Below are 15,702 nucleotides of genomic sequence, written 5' to 3' on the forward strand. Positions count from 1 at the left end.
TTCAGAACTCATGAAGGACACTATGAGTTCTTAGTAATGCCTTTTGGCCTTACCAACGCCCCATCTACATTTCAGAATACCATGAACATGATTTTTAAACCATTCCTCCGTCAATTTGTTAATGTTTTCTTTGACGATATCCTCGTCTATAGCCAGAGTATGCAGGATCACCTCCACCACTTAACCTCTGTTCTTCAGAGCTTATCCACCAACAAACTGTTCGCTAAATTGTCCAAATGTCAATTTTGTCAGTTGCAAATCGATTATTTAGGACATATAGTATCAGGCCAAGGTGTCCAACCAGACCCAGAAAAAATCAAGGCGATGCAGCAATGGCCACCACCATCAAATCTGAAACAACTCAGGGGATTTCTAGGCCTCACCGGGTATTATAGAAGATTCGTTCAGCATTACGCTACGGTTGCATCCCCCCTCACCAACCTCTTAAAAAAGGACTCTTTCCAATGGTCCATAGAGGCTCAAGAAGCATTTGACAAACTCAAGACTCTGATGACTCAAGTTCTAGTTCTGGCGTTACCAAACTTCTCTCAAGAGTTTGTAATTGAAACCGATGCTTCAAGCATTGCAATAGGTGACGTTCTCATGCAGAACAGACATCCCATTGCCTATTTCAGCAAGAAGATGACCCGTACAATGTCAGTTGCTTCCGCCTACGTGAAAGAACTATTTGCAATTACTGAAGCAATCAAGAAATGGAGACAGTACTTACTGGGTAGAAAGTTCATTATATACACCGACCACATAAGTCTCAAAAATCTAATGAACCAAGTTATTCAAACTCCTGCACAACAACAATATTTAAGTAAATTGTTGGGTTACAAGTACTCAATAATTTATAAAACAGGAAAGGAGAACAAAGTAGCTGATGCGTTATCCAGAGTTGAAGAACCATTTCAATGTCAAGCAATTGATTCTACCAAATCACTCCAAATGGCTACCTCACAACCAATCTTCAACATTTCAACAGAACTCCAGTTGGAAAACTCTACTGCTCCAGCATTGCTTCAGCTTCAAGATAAAATCAAAAGGGGTGTCACAGGACCAGAATTCACCTTTCAAAATGGACTTATTTTTCATAAACAAAGGCTATTCCTCAGTTCAACTTCTCCACTGCGATACAAGGTTATGTACGAATGTCATAGTACTCCACAAGCTGGAGATGGCGGGACTCTTCGCACTCTCTTGAGAATTACTACAAGTTTTTTTCTGGGAGACTATCAGACAGGATGTTACACAATTCGTCAAGAACTACCAAGTCTGCCAACAGACCAAATACTCCACTAGTCCTCCAATTGGGTTACTACATCCATTACCTATTCCTACTATGATTTGGGATGATGTAACCATGGACTTCATTACGGGGTTGCCACCATCAAATGATTTCACAACAATTTTTGTTGTAATTGATCGGCTCTCGAAATATGCACACCTCGGAGCCTTACCAACAACTTTTAATGCAGTGAAAGTTGCGAAATTGTTTACAGATATGGTCATCAAATTACATGGTCTCCCCAAAACAATTGTATCAGACAGAGATCCCACTTTTGTAACAAATTTTGGGGCGCATTATTCAAATTAAGTGGAACCTCCTTAAACCTTTCATCAGCTTATCAGCCACAAACAGATGGTCAATTGGAAGTTCTGAATCGGTGCATTGAACAGTATCGTAGAGCCTTTTCACAAGATAATCCTAAACTCTGGCATTCGTACCTCTCATGGGCGGAGTACTCTTCCAATACATCCTTCCATTCAGCGATTAAAATGACCCCTTTTGAAGCTGTCTATGGGCGCCCACCACCATGTATTCCAACATACATTCCGGAATCATCTACTATTGAAGCCATAGATACAGAACTCAAGCAACGGGATGAACTATTAGCCAATCTCAAACTTAATCTCAGTCGTGTCCAATCCAGAATGAAATATTTTGCAGATAAAAAACGACTTGACAAGGAGTTTGAAGTGGGAAAATGGGTTTTAGTTAAGCTTCAACCATATCGTCAACATTCCCTGGTTAAAAGAGCTTCTCAGAAGCTAAGTAAAAGATTTTATGGTCCTTATGAGATTGAAGAAAGCGTACGGAAAGTCGCATACAAATTGAAACTGCCCACTGGAAGCAAAATTCACCCTGTTTTCCATGTTTCACTTTTAAAACCTTTTCATGGCCCCCTTCCCAACTCAGTTTGCTCCTTACCTGAGGAAAGCTACAATAATCAGCCACTCATCCCCCCTTTAGCTATTCTGGGTACTCGAACTATTCTCAAAAGGGACGAACCAATCAAACAAGTGCTAATTCAATGGCGAGGTCTCCTTCCTGAAGATACTTCTTGGGAAGATCTAAACGACCTTCAGAAAGAATATTCCCATTTGAACATTGAGGACAAGGTTAATTTTGATGGGGTAGGCAATGATAGTATCTCGGACATTCAGGAGACTAAGGAAGATGACTTCAACACAGAGAGGGAAGCCGGCGAATCTGAGGCGCTTGCAAGGGATCAGTTAGAGTTCGAGACCAAGAAGAAAGAAAGCAGAGTGAGGCGTAAACCTGAATGGATGGTGGATTATGTGCAGGATTAGCCTGTTAATAAGAGAATCTTTTACTGATAAATGTTAATTTCATTGCAGTATTTTCGTACTAAACTCAATGTATTAGCTGTATAGGTTAGAAGGTATAAGAGTAGACTAATACACAATTACTTGTGGAATCTGTCAGATATGACAGACGGTTAGCATATGCCATTATAAAAGTGAGTGTCATCAGAAAGAGGGCAATGAGATGAAATATTCTTCTCATTATCATCATCATCTTCTTCTTCTTCTTCTTCTTCTGTCTGCAATTGGTTCTGATACCTATCAGAATAGCATTCAGCTCCAGCTCCTGGGAAAGAACGTTATTCTCAGGTGACCCAGGTGTACCATGTGGGCATGATTTGGAACCTTGATACGACTTGACGTGGGATCATAATTCTAGTCTGTTATATAGACCCTTGTTCTATCAAGCATCATAGGGCTTCTCCTATGAAAAGATAAACCGTTGATTTTCGTAGTCCATTTTTTACGGAAAGGATATCCATCTGGGAAGGGACTGTAACTGTTTGAATCGTTTCATTAACATCTACAAGATCAACGGTCCTGATTTTACATGCACGACTCATCTGGGACTAAAAAAGTTGATCACTAAGACTGACTCCAACAGTGACTGTTTGTGCAATGGACTCATATCAAAATAAGGTAGTGCAAATGTCATCTGTCCTTATAATTTAAAATTAAATTAAAGAAAATGGGCGTGAAACAAATTTTACGCCCATTTTCCTATTAAAAATAGGCATATTTTTTTATTACTACGCCCATTTTACATGAAAAGATATAGAGCCTGAGTGAACTATACAGTGTAGAAAGGCAGAGATCATTATCTCCCACTCTAAGCCACTAGACTCTAAATCATTTATCTCCAATGAATTTCTCCCATGAGGAGAAACTGCTAGGAAAACAGCTTTTGGTGCTTCCTATGTACCTAACAGAATTCACTCTACATTGAAAATTCAATTTAAATCACCAAAAACATTTCTAATAGGAACGTTAAAAGTAAACTGCAAAGATTTGTTTTTGCCTTTCTCCAAATCATTGATTCTAATCACGTACATGTTGCTCAATAATCACATGGATTAGATGATAATAACTGTTTGATCGAAGACATTTTTCGTTAAATGTAGATCATTGGTCAGTTGTTTTCCGACCTTCCTTTTGTAGTCCACGAGAGTTCGTCAGTTAGACAGTATCCAATCAGTGTGATTTTTGGGCCAGGACCATCAGAAACAGCATAACCAAATAATAATCGCTGGGTCAAAGGAGGAAAATAATTGTTTCCACTAAGTAAACTTTCTTTTATGAATAGATTGGATAGGAATATAATTAGGAAAGAAATAAAGAAGTATACTTAAAACAGTTTTTTGCACTTATCATATTCTCTTGCAGATTCGGTCTTACACAAATCACTCGACCACACACAAGATCACTCAAACAAAACTTTTCATTCTTTCTCCATTCTTGGTAATTCAAAATAGGTATAAGAAAGTAAGGGGGTTTAACAGCCAATCCTGTCAGTTTTCACAGGTATCCACCATAAACATGACTATAGCTTTCATCAAGTTTGTTAGCCTCCACTGCTCAAGGAAGCGATGTCTGACTGTAGAGGCTAGAGGAGTCAATAGGGTCGTATGCTTAGGCATGTGAAACTGTAATGCCTTCGTTCAGATCATCGAGAGACAAATGCCCTTCCAGGAACCGAACTATCTGCTCAATTTCAGATTGCAGAAGGAAGATGTTTAAAAAATATTAGTGTCGTAAAAAATGTAGAGATGGCAATTTCAATCGATTATCCCCACTTTGTTTACATGATCCACCAACCATATGTACTTAAGAAAAACGATCGAACATGCTAAAGCGATTAAATACATATATCATTTTTCACAAGCTTGCTGATTAAAGAGGAACTTGGCCAAGTTATCTTGCATTGGTCGTGTTCTGAGTAATCGAGTCCAAATCTAGACTCTTCAAAAGGTTGTCAAGTTGGCCTAAATTGATTTTTAACTTTGATTTTTAACCTTCTAATAATCTGAATTAGTGATGTCCAAAATGAAACAAGTTTTTTAATCCTGTAATAAATTTAAGGGGCTGTTTTGATATGCGGATTTCACTTTTTATATTTTTAAAATCAATGATTTTGAACAAAATGGTTGCTTAAAAAGAAACCTCCACTGAAAGAAAAATTGGTCATCCTGGATTTTTGTTAAGAAATCATTGAATGTGAAATTGAACCTAAACGGTTGGATTTCACATTTGCTGAAAGGGAAATATTATCAAGTAAGAAAAAAATATCCTACTTTCGCATCTCGGTTTCACTGCACCTCCTCCCTCTCACCCAGCCCCCATTTTCATTCGTCCTCCCTCTCGAATAGCCCCATCTCTCACAGTTGTCATTGCCTGTGAGAGATGGGGCTAAGTCATGGGAGGTTCTTTGTAATTGCCGCCTCTCTCTATCTAATCTAATACGTCAGTGGTTTCATGGTCACTGACAAATAACAAAATAGTTAGCATTCCTAATGTTAAAATCAGTGTCGAAGTGTAAAACATTAGAAATTTTGAAGTACAACTTAACACAAAATAGTTAGTGTTTCTAATGTCAAAAATCGAAATCAGTGTTACAGTGTGACTTTTTTGCATTACTCAGAACCAATAAAAGCAGCTCTTTATGCGTCCAGCTAGAGGTTGAACCATGCTACATCCATGATAGGTGCAATCACTTTAATAGCATACCTTACTCATGCTTGGTCGGCTTCGAGAAGAAGGCCTCACACAAGCAGCTGCACAATCAACGACTCGTGTCATCTCATTAACATTGTAGTTTGATTGCAACCGTGAATCAACAAGCAGGTGGTAGTTGTGAGCTTCCATTAAAGGTCTCGCCTGCAATGCCAGACAACTGACTGTCAATTTTCCACGACACACATAGCTGCCAGAACCGATAGAAAATGAGAGATCAAACATAAACAACAGTAGGAATATGTTATTTTATGGCCTACAACATCTTTGGATCTCAAGATTCTAGGGTAGGAATGGTATTGCAAATGAAGATTTGTGCGGCTCTAAGTAAAGGGACAATCAATGATGTAAGATACTAACCCACTCTACCAAGCTATACACCCCAGAGGACTGAGTCCTGACAATAGCTTGACGTCCAGTAATCAGCTCCAAAAGCACAACCCCAAAGGAGAAGACATCTGATTTGTTAGTGAATTTGCAGGTCCAAAAACAGTCTGGATCTAAGTACCTAGCATTAGTAAGCACATTAATAGAGCAAAGAAAAGGGTATAAATGATTAAAGCAAGAAATGGATTGTTGTCATTGGATATTTGAAAATTATTCTATTTCCCATGAAGTTGAGAAGCAAAACATTCTGGACTTAAGTACTTCTCATTAGTAAACATGTCACAAGAGAAAAGCAAAAGGTATGAATGATTAAATTAAGAAATGGAGTGTTATCATTGAATATTTGAAAAGGATTCCCTTTCCCAGGTCTATATCTATAATCACATCCAAAAAAGAAAAGAAAACTTGTATCTCAACCTTAAGTCGGTGATCCCATCCTACCTGCCCAAAAAACATAAAAAAACTGACAGTTTTCATCAAACACTTCAATAAGGGTTTTCATTCTAAGAATAACTTTAATTATTATTTGAATCCTGTTTTCTCTTCCATCAGTACATTTGTTTAATTTTCATTAGTCCTAAAACCCAACATATTCATAAGGCCTACTTCCCGAATCCATTTGGTTAGCCACTACAAGTTTCCTGCATCATGGGTTCTACCAAGTTTGACACAATCTAGCAATAATCTAATACAATAGGATCACTTGACCTGAAATCAGTCAAAAGTCTACCCAATGAAAAGACAAGATTTTCATGAAAATGAAATGGGTTATCTTACCCAAAAGTTCCCATTAATTGGGAGACTTCAATGTGGGTCTTGTCATCAGGAAAAATCTTTGCAAGGCCAAAATCAGCAATCTGCATGATGACTTCAGTTCATTATATGAACCATAGAAATAAAAGTTGAGGAAATGAAAAACTATAAAACTGTCCATATTTTGTAATAGAATGGTCAGTGCAACAAGCGCAGTTGAGTAATGCTTGGAAAGGGCTTGATTTTTTTTAATGTACTTAACAATCCAATTTGACCATCAAAAGAAAATTATTTCTTCATGAAATTGAATGTAAGAAATTTTAAGCTATGACTGTTCCAGGAATAAATAGTATACCATATCAGCAAGCTAGATCATTGCCATATATTCTACCAGATAAGCAAAGATGTGAATCCTACCTTTGCTTCGTAGTTAAGATCAAGAAGAATATTGTCTGACTTGATATCACGATGAATAATCTTAGGATAGCCTAGAAATTAAAAATGTCTGTAAGAACTAGGGCCAATGCCTTGACACATTTCAATAAAGAAGTTCAAATGTAGTGTAAAAATGGAGAATTTATATGATGGGTGGCCGTGAAAACATGTTAAGTCTAAAAAAGTTGGTATGGCCCACTTTTTTTTATGATCCAAACCGTTCATCTGTTTGGGCACAATGTAAATAGGTTGTGCCCCAAAAATCAGATCCATAGGATGATCCTAACCCTCCGATCTGAACTAATCTGAATATGGAGATTTTCAAAAATCATTTATGGAATCTCCTACAGATTGGAGGGTTAGGATCATCCTATAGAACTGATTTTTGGGGCACAACCTATTTACGTTGTGCCCAGACAGATGAACGGTATGGATCATCGAAAAAAGTGGGCCGTACCTACTTTTTTAGACTTCACGTGTTTTCAAGGCCACCCATCATATAAATTCTCATAAAAATGAATGATCAATACAGGAAAATAACTAGAAAGGGAGAGCTTACAGTCCTCATGCAAATATGCCAGTCCTTTTGCAGAACCCAAAGCAACTTTCACTCTTGTGGACCAATCTATGGTTGGACTCCCACTGCCTACGAGAACCCAAGTTCAAAATCAAAGCTCAAAACCCTATTGAGCAGTTCCGAGACAATTGTTTTATGAAATCTTCGTTACCAAAATCAACAAGAAACGTAATCAAAAGCGGTATATAGTACTCTAATTGGATGATTTTGTGCAATCATAGCACAAAACACAGTTTCAACCATCGGTTTTTCGAAGATAATAAAGAATTTGATTGTGTATTTTGAAAAAATATATATATGAAACATCCACTGGTAGACTTGTGAATGTCAATTAAGCACAAGAACTAAATAACTCGGAATATATCATTAGCTTTTTAAACTCAAGAAATAAGAGGCTTACCATGCAAATGGAACTTGAGTGACTTGTTTGGAACAAACTCATAAACAAGAATCCTCTGCTCGTCAGCGATGCAATATCCAACCAATGAAACCAAATGTTTGTGATGTACCCGACTAATAATCTCAACCTCTGCTTGAAACTCACGATCACCTTGTCCGCTTCCCGATTTCAGCTGTTTGATTGCCACTTGAACACCATTTCCTAGCATTCCTCTGTGGACAGTCCCAAAACCGCCTTGCCCGAGAAGGTTTTCATCCGAGAACTCATCAGCCACCTTGGCTAATTCCTCATAACTGAACAAGGTGACCCTTGAGAAATTCAAGGCAAGGCAACACCAGATGTTGATGGGTTTTCTGAACTTGCACGTTTGAGATGCAAAAGGCGAGGGGAACCTTCATTTGTGCTGTTTACCGGCAGTGGGACATGGGAAGGCTGTGCCGGTGCTGAACGCGAACGTAAGTGTTGTGTCATAGTTTCGACTTGGAACACATGGTGTTCATTTGATGATGGGAAGCCATCCTCTGGCTCACCTGGACTGAATAAAGTGGGGGTGGTATCAGTTGCTGAATGATAGGAACTTAGTCGTGGTGTAGAAGTGAATGATGAACTGGAGGTGATGGTGGTGGTATATGCGTGTGAATTCGTTGGCCGCGGCTGTGGAGGAGGAACGTGGGAAGGCTGTAAAATGAATGAAAATGGCCGCGTTGGGGGAAGGGACGTTTCGTCAAACACTTGGTGTGTGTCTCTCGAGGCTATTGATGTAGGATCGTTATGTTGCCCGTTTTGATGCTGTTGACCTAGAGAGTTGAGAAACAAAAGCCAAGAAAAAAATTATTAGAACAAATAGATGAATCTTCAATGGCCTCTGGGTATTTTTTTGTTGGGTAAGCTGGTATTTTGTAAATCATGTCATGCCATCGATTTGTGACTATGGTAGATTTTTTTTAACTCACAAAAAGACCAAAATGTCCTTAAAAGTGAAAATACAAAAATTACCATATAAAAAGACCAAAAAAAACCATGACAGGAAATGAAATAGGCCCATCTGATGAAGACATGATGTGTAACATTGTGGCTTGGAGATCAAGGGACCTAAGCCATCAAATCATGAGGCAAATTGGTGAGCCCCACCCGGTACGTGTGTTTGAATTGAGTTGGTGGGACCCACCTCATCAAAACATATGAGAGCATTAGGGATATTTTGGTCATTGACAAGGTAATTTTCATATTTTCACATATAAGAACATTTTGGTCTTTTACGAGGGAAAAAAAACAAAATCTGCCATGGCTATTTTGGTCTCAAATTTATGGCAAGACCTGATTTGCAAAATTTTTTGAAAAGTGACAACCTCTGTTTGCAAATTATCAGAGTAGAAGACCGTGTTTGCAAATAAAGCCAGGTAGAGGACTCTTTTTGCAAAGAGCCCTTTTTGAAATGCAATTCTATAATAGCTATTGTTAGTGCCAAATATTGTCTTTATACCTGTGCGAATTAATTTTAATTAGGCATCCTCGAAAATCAAACAAGAGAAAAAACAAGGGAAATGATATATCCGCTCCTTTTGATCACTAGAACACCCCTGTCAGTATATCAGTGGCTAAAGAGGGGCTGTTCTACTTATGTCAGAAGAATTCAATGCCCTTGATTGCCAAAAACATTGACAGGGTGTTCCTAGTGATCAAAATGAGCGGATATATCACTTCTCAAAAACAATTGTCATTTATATACCCAAAAGGCCTTCCGCTGCACCTTTAATCCTTGTTTGATCCAATTAAAAGTAACAGCTAATTCCTCATAACTGAACAAAGCAAGCCTTCAAATATTCAAGGGAATACCAGATGTTGATGGCGGTGGCTGCCGTTGGTTTTCTGACCTTGCACTGTTGTAATTCGAAAGGCGGGAACCTTCATCTATGCTGTTTACCGGCAGTAGGACATGGGAAGGCTGTGCCGCTGCTGAACGCGAAAACAATTGTTGTGTCGTAGTTTCGACTACCAACTCATGGTGTTCATTTGATGGGAACGGATCTCCTCTATTAACCGGGGAGTTATTAGTTGGGGAGTTTTCAGTTGCTGTATGATAGCGGGAACTTCCATCCCTGCTTCGGATTACTGGTGATGGTACTGTAGAAGTGAGTGAGGAAGTGGAGGTATTTGGCTGTGGCGGTGGTGAATATTTCGTTGGTCGTGGCCGTGGAGGACGAACGTGGGAAGGCTGTAGTGTTGGTGTTCGGTGAAGGGTCGTTTCGTCCAACACATGGTGTTTGTCTGTGGTGGCTGGTGATGTTGAAGGAACATTTTGTTGCTCGTTTTGAGGCTGTTCCCCTGAAGAATCAAGAGACAAAAAAGACAACAACAACAACAAAAATGAGAGCAATTCGGTGAATCTTCAATGGCCTCTTGATTTCTTTTGTTGGGTAAGCTGGGGTTTGGCAAGACAAACCGACCAAATAAAAAGACCAGTAGGCCTCTAATTTTTACAGTTAAAACTCGGTTATGTATCTTTCAATATTGAAAGGCGCAGACCTTTGGTTGTTCTGGACCATTCATCAGATCTCTTAGTAAATCGTGCCAATCTGACGGTCTTTAATGTGTACTTAATTCATATCCTTGTTTCTTTACTTTCCATACATGCTTTGCAGTCCCAAGAATTATGTCATCCCTTTTTATTTATTAATTTATCTTTGGAGAACTGCTGGGAGAACGGGGTACCGTTTTGTGAAGAAAAGGGCATCAACCCATTAGAGCCATGTCCACTAAAAGACAAATTAGGGGAGCTCAAATCCCCATAAAAGAAATAAGTACAACTTGCAAAGCGTCAAATCAACTGTGATGTCACTACCCTTTTTATTTTCCACACTTTTAAAAGTGTTTTCCTTATTTTATACCAAAAGAATCATGTCTTGGGTAGGGGTGCAACTTGGGTCATGTTCAAACCAAACCCGACAGGTTCATCCAGAAAAAAAAAAAAAGTGGGTTAGGTCGGGTCTAGTCGGGTTCGGATTGAGTTTTCCTAACCCGAGTTGAGTTCGGGTTGAGGGTTTGGGTAACCCGGCCTGAGTTCAACCCGACATTTTTTATGAAAATTTTTGTTCTAAGCTTAAAATTTCTGGTTGGGTCGGGTTGGGTCAAGTTGAATTCGGGTAGGGTCAGGGTCGGGTTGGGAAAATGGGTTCCTCGGGTCGGATTGAGTTTAACCTCGTCGGGTTGGAAATTGGGTCGGGTCAGGTCTGATTCGGGTTGGAAAAAAGGTTCTTCAGGTCGGGTCGGGTCAGGTCGAGTTGGCCTCAACCCGAACCAACCCGACCCGAGTTGCAACCCTAGTGTTTGCATAGGCAAGCATATGAAATGACTTTTGAGCATATTTCATACAAATTTTTTTTTTTGTGCTTAAAATTCAAGTCCTTTTTTAAAGCGGTTTTTGCAAATGAAGTCTTTTACTTGGCTTTATTTTAAAAAAAGAGTCTTCTAGTTTAACAATTTGCAAATATTCATCACATTTGAGTGAATTTTTTAAATCAGGTCATGCTATTGATTTGTGACCATGGTAGATATTTTTACTCACAAAATACCAAAATGTGCTAATATAGGAAAATAAAAAAAATCACCTTATAAAAAGATAAGTTTTGAATCAAGGGTGTAAGGAAATCGTTTCTATGTATACTAGCTTTCTTATCCATTGGGTGTTAAAAAAAATGGGCTCACTGTTCAAAACATGAATTGTAACATTGTGGGACCCACTATACACTGGGCGGAGATCATGGGACCTAAGCCATCAAAACAACAGAGAAAATGGTCTAGGGTCTGGTCAGCTGTTGTAGTAAGCCCAAAAGAATATAGGGCATGCTTAATTGTTTGGGGTTATGATAAGAACCGATTATTGGATCCAAAATTAATGTAATTTGAATCAAATAATCTGTTTAGGGGCAGGCCTTCGGTTGTTATAATCCCAAACGAACAGGTAAGTAATTACGTAAATGGAATATGAATGTAAGAGATATTATATGATGAAAGGCCTTATGAACACGTACTCGGCATCACATCCTATTTTATCCAACAGCAGCTCACTTTTTGAGATATTAATGTAATATGAATGCAAGAAATACTATGTGATCAAATATCAAGGGTGGTATCTTTACCATACAACCTTTACGTATTCATACAGCCTTTCATCATTTAATTTCTCTGAATGTTAAGTTTTCATTTCTAGTGATATATTAATTTCTTGGGGTGCAACTCGATATTTGGGAATTTGGGTTCATCTTTTGTTATAAAATCTAGTCTGGTTGATTCCAATTTATTAGCAAAAGATCGAGCCAACCCCACCCAAGTTGCAACCCTATTTTTTTTCCAGAGACTTACCTTTCTTTGGCCGTTGCGATAGCGGTGGCAATCGAACCACACGTCGCCTCTTGTAGCATATTATTAGGATGCCACCCGCAACAGTCACGATGGCAACGATAAGCACGGTAACGGTGATGAATAAAATTGCAGGCATACCAGAAGAAGAGGCAGAGATTTCCTCCACCCACAATAGAGAAGATGCCCGTAACAACTTTCTTTATAAATTATCATATTAAAACCATTAAAAAGGTTTTGTTGACGATTCTTCCCTCACTATTGTTATCTCAAAGTCGTATGGAGTCACTTTCTACGTATGAAATGAAAGGAAAATGCTATCTGCTTGCCGATTTCGTGAACATCCGTTTATCCTCTTTTTTTTTTAATTAGCTGGAGGTACAAATTACAACACCCAAAGATTCCCTATCAATTTGAAAGAAAAAATATAATTAATAATGTGTATTGACAATTGTACCCTGGTTGGCCTGGGGAAAATTTTAGCAAAATACAAAAATTACATACCCGTCATATTTTGAGAATCGTGAGGGCTAAAACAAATTTTACACCTGTTTCCTACTTAAAATTAGGGGAAAATTACATATACACCCCCAGTCATTTTCCGCTTTAAACCCTATGGTTTGGAAGTTACCAACAACACCCCCTCAACTTTCCGTGGGTTTTTTTAACGTAACGGAGTGGACGGAAAGGGGGAAATGATTGTTATGCCCTCGTCTTCCCCAACTGAAATTAGGGTTTTCATACTTTAAAACTGAAAATTAGGGTTTGATTCAAACCCTTGTTTATTTATCAACATAAAACCTCAATTTATGAGTTTTATTTGTCTTCATTCACATCATTATAATGATTTGCACATAAACCCTAATATTTTAAGGAATTGTTTTTTGTTTTTATCAATATTTTTTTTCTTGAAATGTGGGTTTGATGTAGCCATGGGGTGGGGTTTCATTGTCTGTTGTGGACGTGACGGCAGTGGCCAGAGATGGCGACGGCAGCAGTGGCATGACGTGGCGGCGGCGACGATGGGAAATGGTGTAACCCTAATCCCTTTTGCAAATGGCTTAAAACCAGTGATATAGGGTATTTATGTCCTCAAAATACTAACCATGGTTAATTTTAGTCATTCCGTCAAGTTAAACTAACGGACCGTCAACGGGGGGTGTCTTCTTTAAAATGTCAGAAAGTTGAGGGGGTGTCTTTAGTAACTTCCAAACCACAGGGTTTAAAGCGGAAAATGGCTAAACCACAGGGGGTCTATCTGTAATTTTCGTTAAAATTAGGCATATATAAAATGGGATTTGATAGCGTCCCTTACAAAGACATTTCACATATGGTTTGTTGCGTATCAGACCAGCCACCTTGTGAATGAAGACAAAAGCTGCTCAAAAGTGAGCCTATGTGGCTGGTTTGACATGCAACAAACCATCTGCGAATGCCTTTTGCGATTGACGCTAGCAAATCCTACATTTCACATTGAAAGAGATTGAGCCTGAGTGAAAGAAAGATATACTAGGATTAGATCACGAAGAAGTTTATTCATATTGTATTGACAGCGTCATGCTGCTATAAGTTGATTTGTCAAACTTTAAATTGGTAAGGGTGATGATATTTTCACCCCCTGCAGTACTTGCACACCCCTTTATAGCGTGATTTGACATAAAGTTGCCCACTTTTCACGTCAAATCAGGTTATAAGGTGGGTGTGCACATAATGCAGGGCGGGGTGAAAATATCATCTCCCAATTGGTAAATATGTACATATAAATAAAATAATATTAAAAATAACATAATTAATAAGACAATAATAATACAAATAGGGATCTACTAGGGACCATTGCAGAAGGCATTTCGCGGTTGGGTTGTTGCATGTGAGAGCAGCCACCTCAGATGAATTAAATGAATAAGACAAATTATGATCGGCGTCGCTTCTCTCACATGCAACAGCCCAGCGTGAAATGCCTTCTGCGATAGTCCCTAGTAAATCCCATATAAATAATAAAGATCTAAAACAGTATTTTGGGTTGACAATTCTCCCTAATGTAAATAATAAAGAACTAAAACAATACTTTCCTTGAAATTTACCATACATGAGATATGATAAATAAACCAATTAAATTACCCTTTTATCTTATTAGGGTTATATTTCTGTACATAGGCAGGGTGTCAATGGACAGAACTTATGCACTGCATATGGATCTGAACCATACCCATAGGATCCTTATATTGGATCATAGCTCCCGTAGCCATGAAATCTGATAGATTGCTCTAAATTTGAATGGAAGGTGTCAATGTATGAAAAAACCCTTCATATTTTGCTCATTATTTAAATCTTTTAAAAAGAGGTATTTTCAAAGTAGTTAAAATTTTGAAAAAAGATCAAGTAATCACAGTTTGAGTCTGAATTCACTGATGGTTTAGTTTCAACTTTATTAACCTTGGAGCGGCACCGTATAGTCCCAAGACCATTTTGCCCCTCCAGGGTCTTTCTCCTTGTTTTTTTCCATCTCCACCACTATCGACTGCTGCTGCAAATCAAAAGAGGAAGAAAATGAAGAGGAGGAAGAAGAATAGGAAGAGAAGGAAGAGCAAAAAATGGAAAAGAATCGGCGCAGAAACAAAACGAAAAGAATTGGCACCAAAACAAATGGAAAAGAAGAGGAAGGAAAAATAAAAATCAACACCGGAAGAAAAGGAAAAGAAGAAGAAAAGAGAAGAATCAATGTAGGAAAATGAAAAAGAAGAGTAAGAAGAAGGAGAGAGGAGAATCTGCGCAAAAAAAGTGGAAAAAATAGGAAGAGGAAGAAGGGAAAGAAAGAATCAGCCAGAAAATACAGAAAAAATAAACACAAGCAAAATATCAAGTCGACTTGTCAAAAACTAGGGTGGCCCATCAAAATATCTGGTCGACTCGCAAAAATTTGGGTCGACTCGTCAAAATATCGAGTCAACTCGCAAAAAATCCATGTTTTCTAAAAAAATGGAAAACTAAATAAACACATTTGCAAAAGATACCCATCAAAAGATTGGTTCAACTTGTCAAAAAATCAGATTGATCCGTCAAAAGATCAGGTCAACTCGCTAAAGATCGGGCAACTTTTAAAAGCTCGAGTCAATTTGTCAAAAAATCGGTTCGACTAACAGAACTCAAGTAAACCCCTCAAAAGATCAGTTCGACTAGTCCAAAGATCTGGTTAATTGGCAAAATAATTGAGTTGGCTCGTCAAAAGATAGTGTAGACACCCCATTTTGACCGTACCCTAAGCCTCCCGTGTTTGAGCAAAACCTAACCAAACTAATGTTTTAAAACTCCAAATTTCACCCCAAGGTAGGTTAAGATCCCAGCTAGCTCCCTGCAAAATTTCGTCGAAATCTGACCGTGTTTGCCTGGCAAACAAACCGAGGGAATGTCGTAGGGTAAACCAGAAAAGGGGGGCGAATTATCCTGGAAC

General features: G+C 38.4%; 1 protein-coding gene across 4 annotated transcripts; it reads right to left on the reverse strand.

Annotated features, from left to right (window-relative positions):
* Positions 1-3,955: 3,955 nt before the first annotated feature.
* On the reverse strand, positions 3,956-12,462 carry LOC143853956 (proline-rich receptor-like protein kinase PERK1). 4 transcript variants are annotated; one of them, XM_077363656.1, is made up of 9 exons: positions 12,258-12,456; positions 9,732-10,220; positions 7,896-8,692; positions 7,478-7,564; positions 6,901-6,971; positions 6,508-6,587; positions 5,704-5,851; positions 5,338-5,487; positions 3,956-4,314 (listed from the first exon to the last, which is right to left on the reverse strand). In XM_077363656.1, the coding sequence occupies exons 3-9, from the start codon at positions 8,101-8,103 to the stop codon at positions 4,243-4,245; spliced, it is 816 nt and encodes a 271-aa protein (XP_077219771.1). In that variant the 5' UTR covers positions 8,104-8,692; positions 9,732-10,220; positions 12,258-12,456; the 3' UTR covers positions 3,956-4,242. The 4 variants fall into 4 exon arrangements, with proteins under 4 accessions (XP_077219771.1, XP_077219778.1, XP_077219775.1 ...); XM_077363663.1 differs by lacking the exons at positions 9,732-10,220; positions 12,258-12,456 and adding an exon at positions 8,892-9,036; XM_077363660.1 differs by lacking the exons at positions 9,732-10,220; positions 12,258-12,456 and having other exon boundaries at positions 7,896-8,831.
* Between the last annotated feature and the right edge of the window lie 3,240 nt (positions 12,463-15,702).

The sequence above is a fragment of the Tasmannia lanceolata genome, unplaced genomic scaffold (assembly GCF_043159265.1).
Source record: "Tasmannia lanceolata isolate RefF3 unplaced genomic scaffold, GAP_Taslan_0.1 ptg000003l, whole genome shotgun sequence".
NCBI classification, from domain to species: Eukaryota; Viridiplantae; Streptophyta; class Magnoliopsida; order Canellales; family Winteraceae; genus Tasmannia; species Tasmannia lanceolata.

Coding starts and splice junctions, on each gene's coding strand:
- LOC143853956 (XM_077363652.1), bottom strand. CDS start 12,393: ATGCCTGCAATTTTATTCATCACCGTTACCGTGCTTATCGTTGCCATC. Junction 10,221..12,257: donor ATCGCAACGGCCAAAGAAAG/GTAAGTCTCTGG, acceptor TTGATTCTTCAG/GGGAACAGCCTCAAAACGAG. Junction 8,693..9,731: donor GCCACCGCCATCAACATCTG/GTATTCCCTTGA, acceptor TCAACTCTCTAG/GTCAACAGCATCAAAACGGG.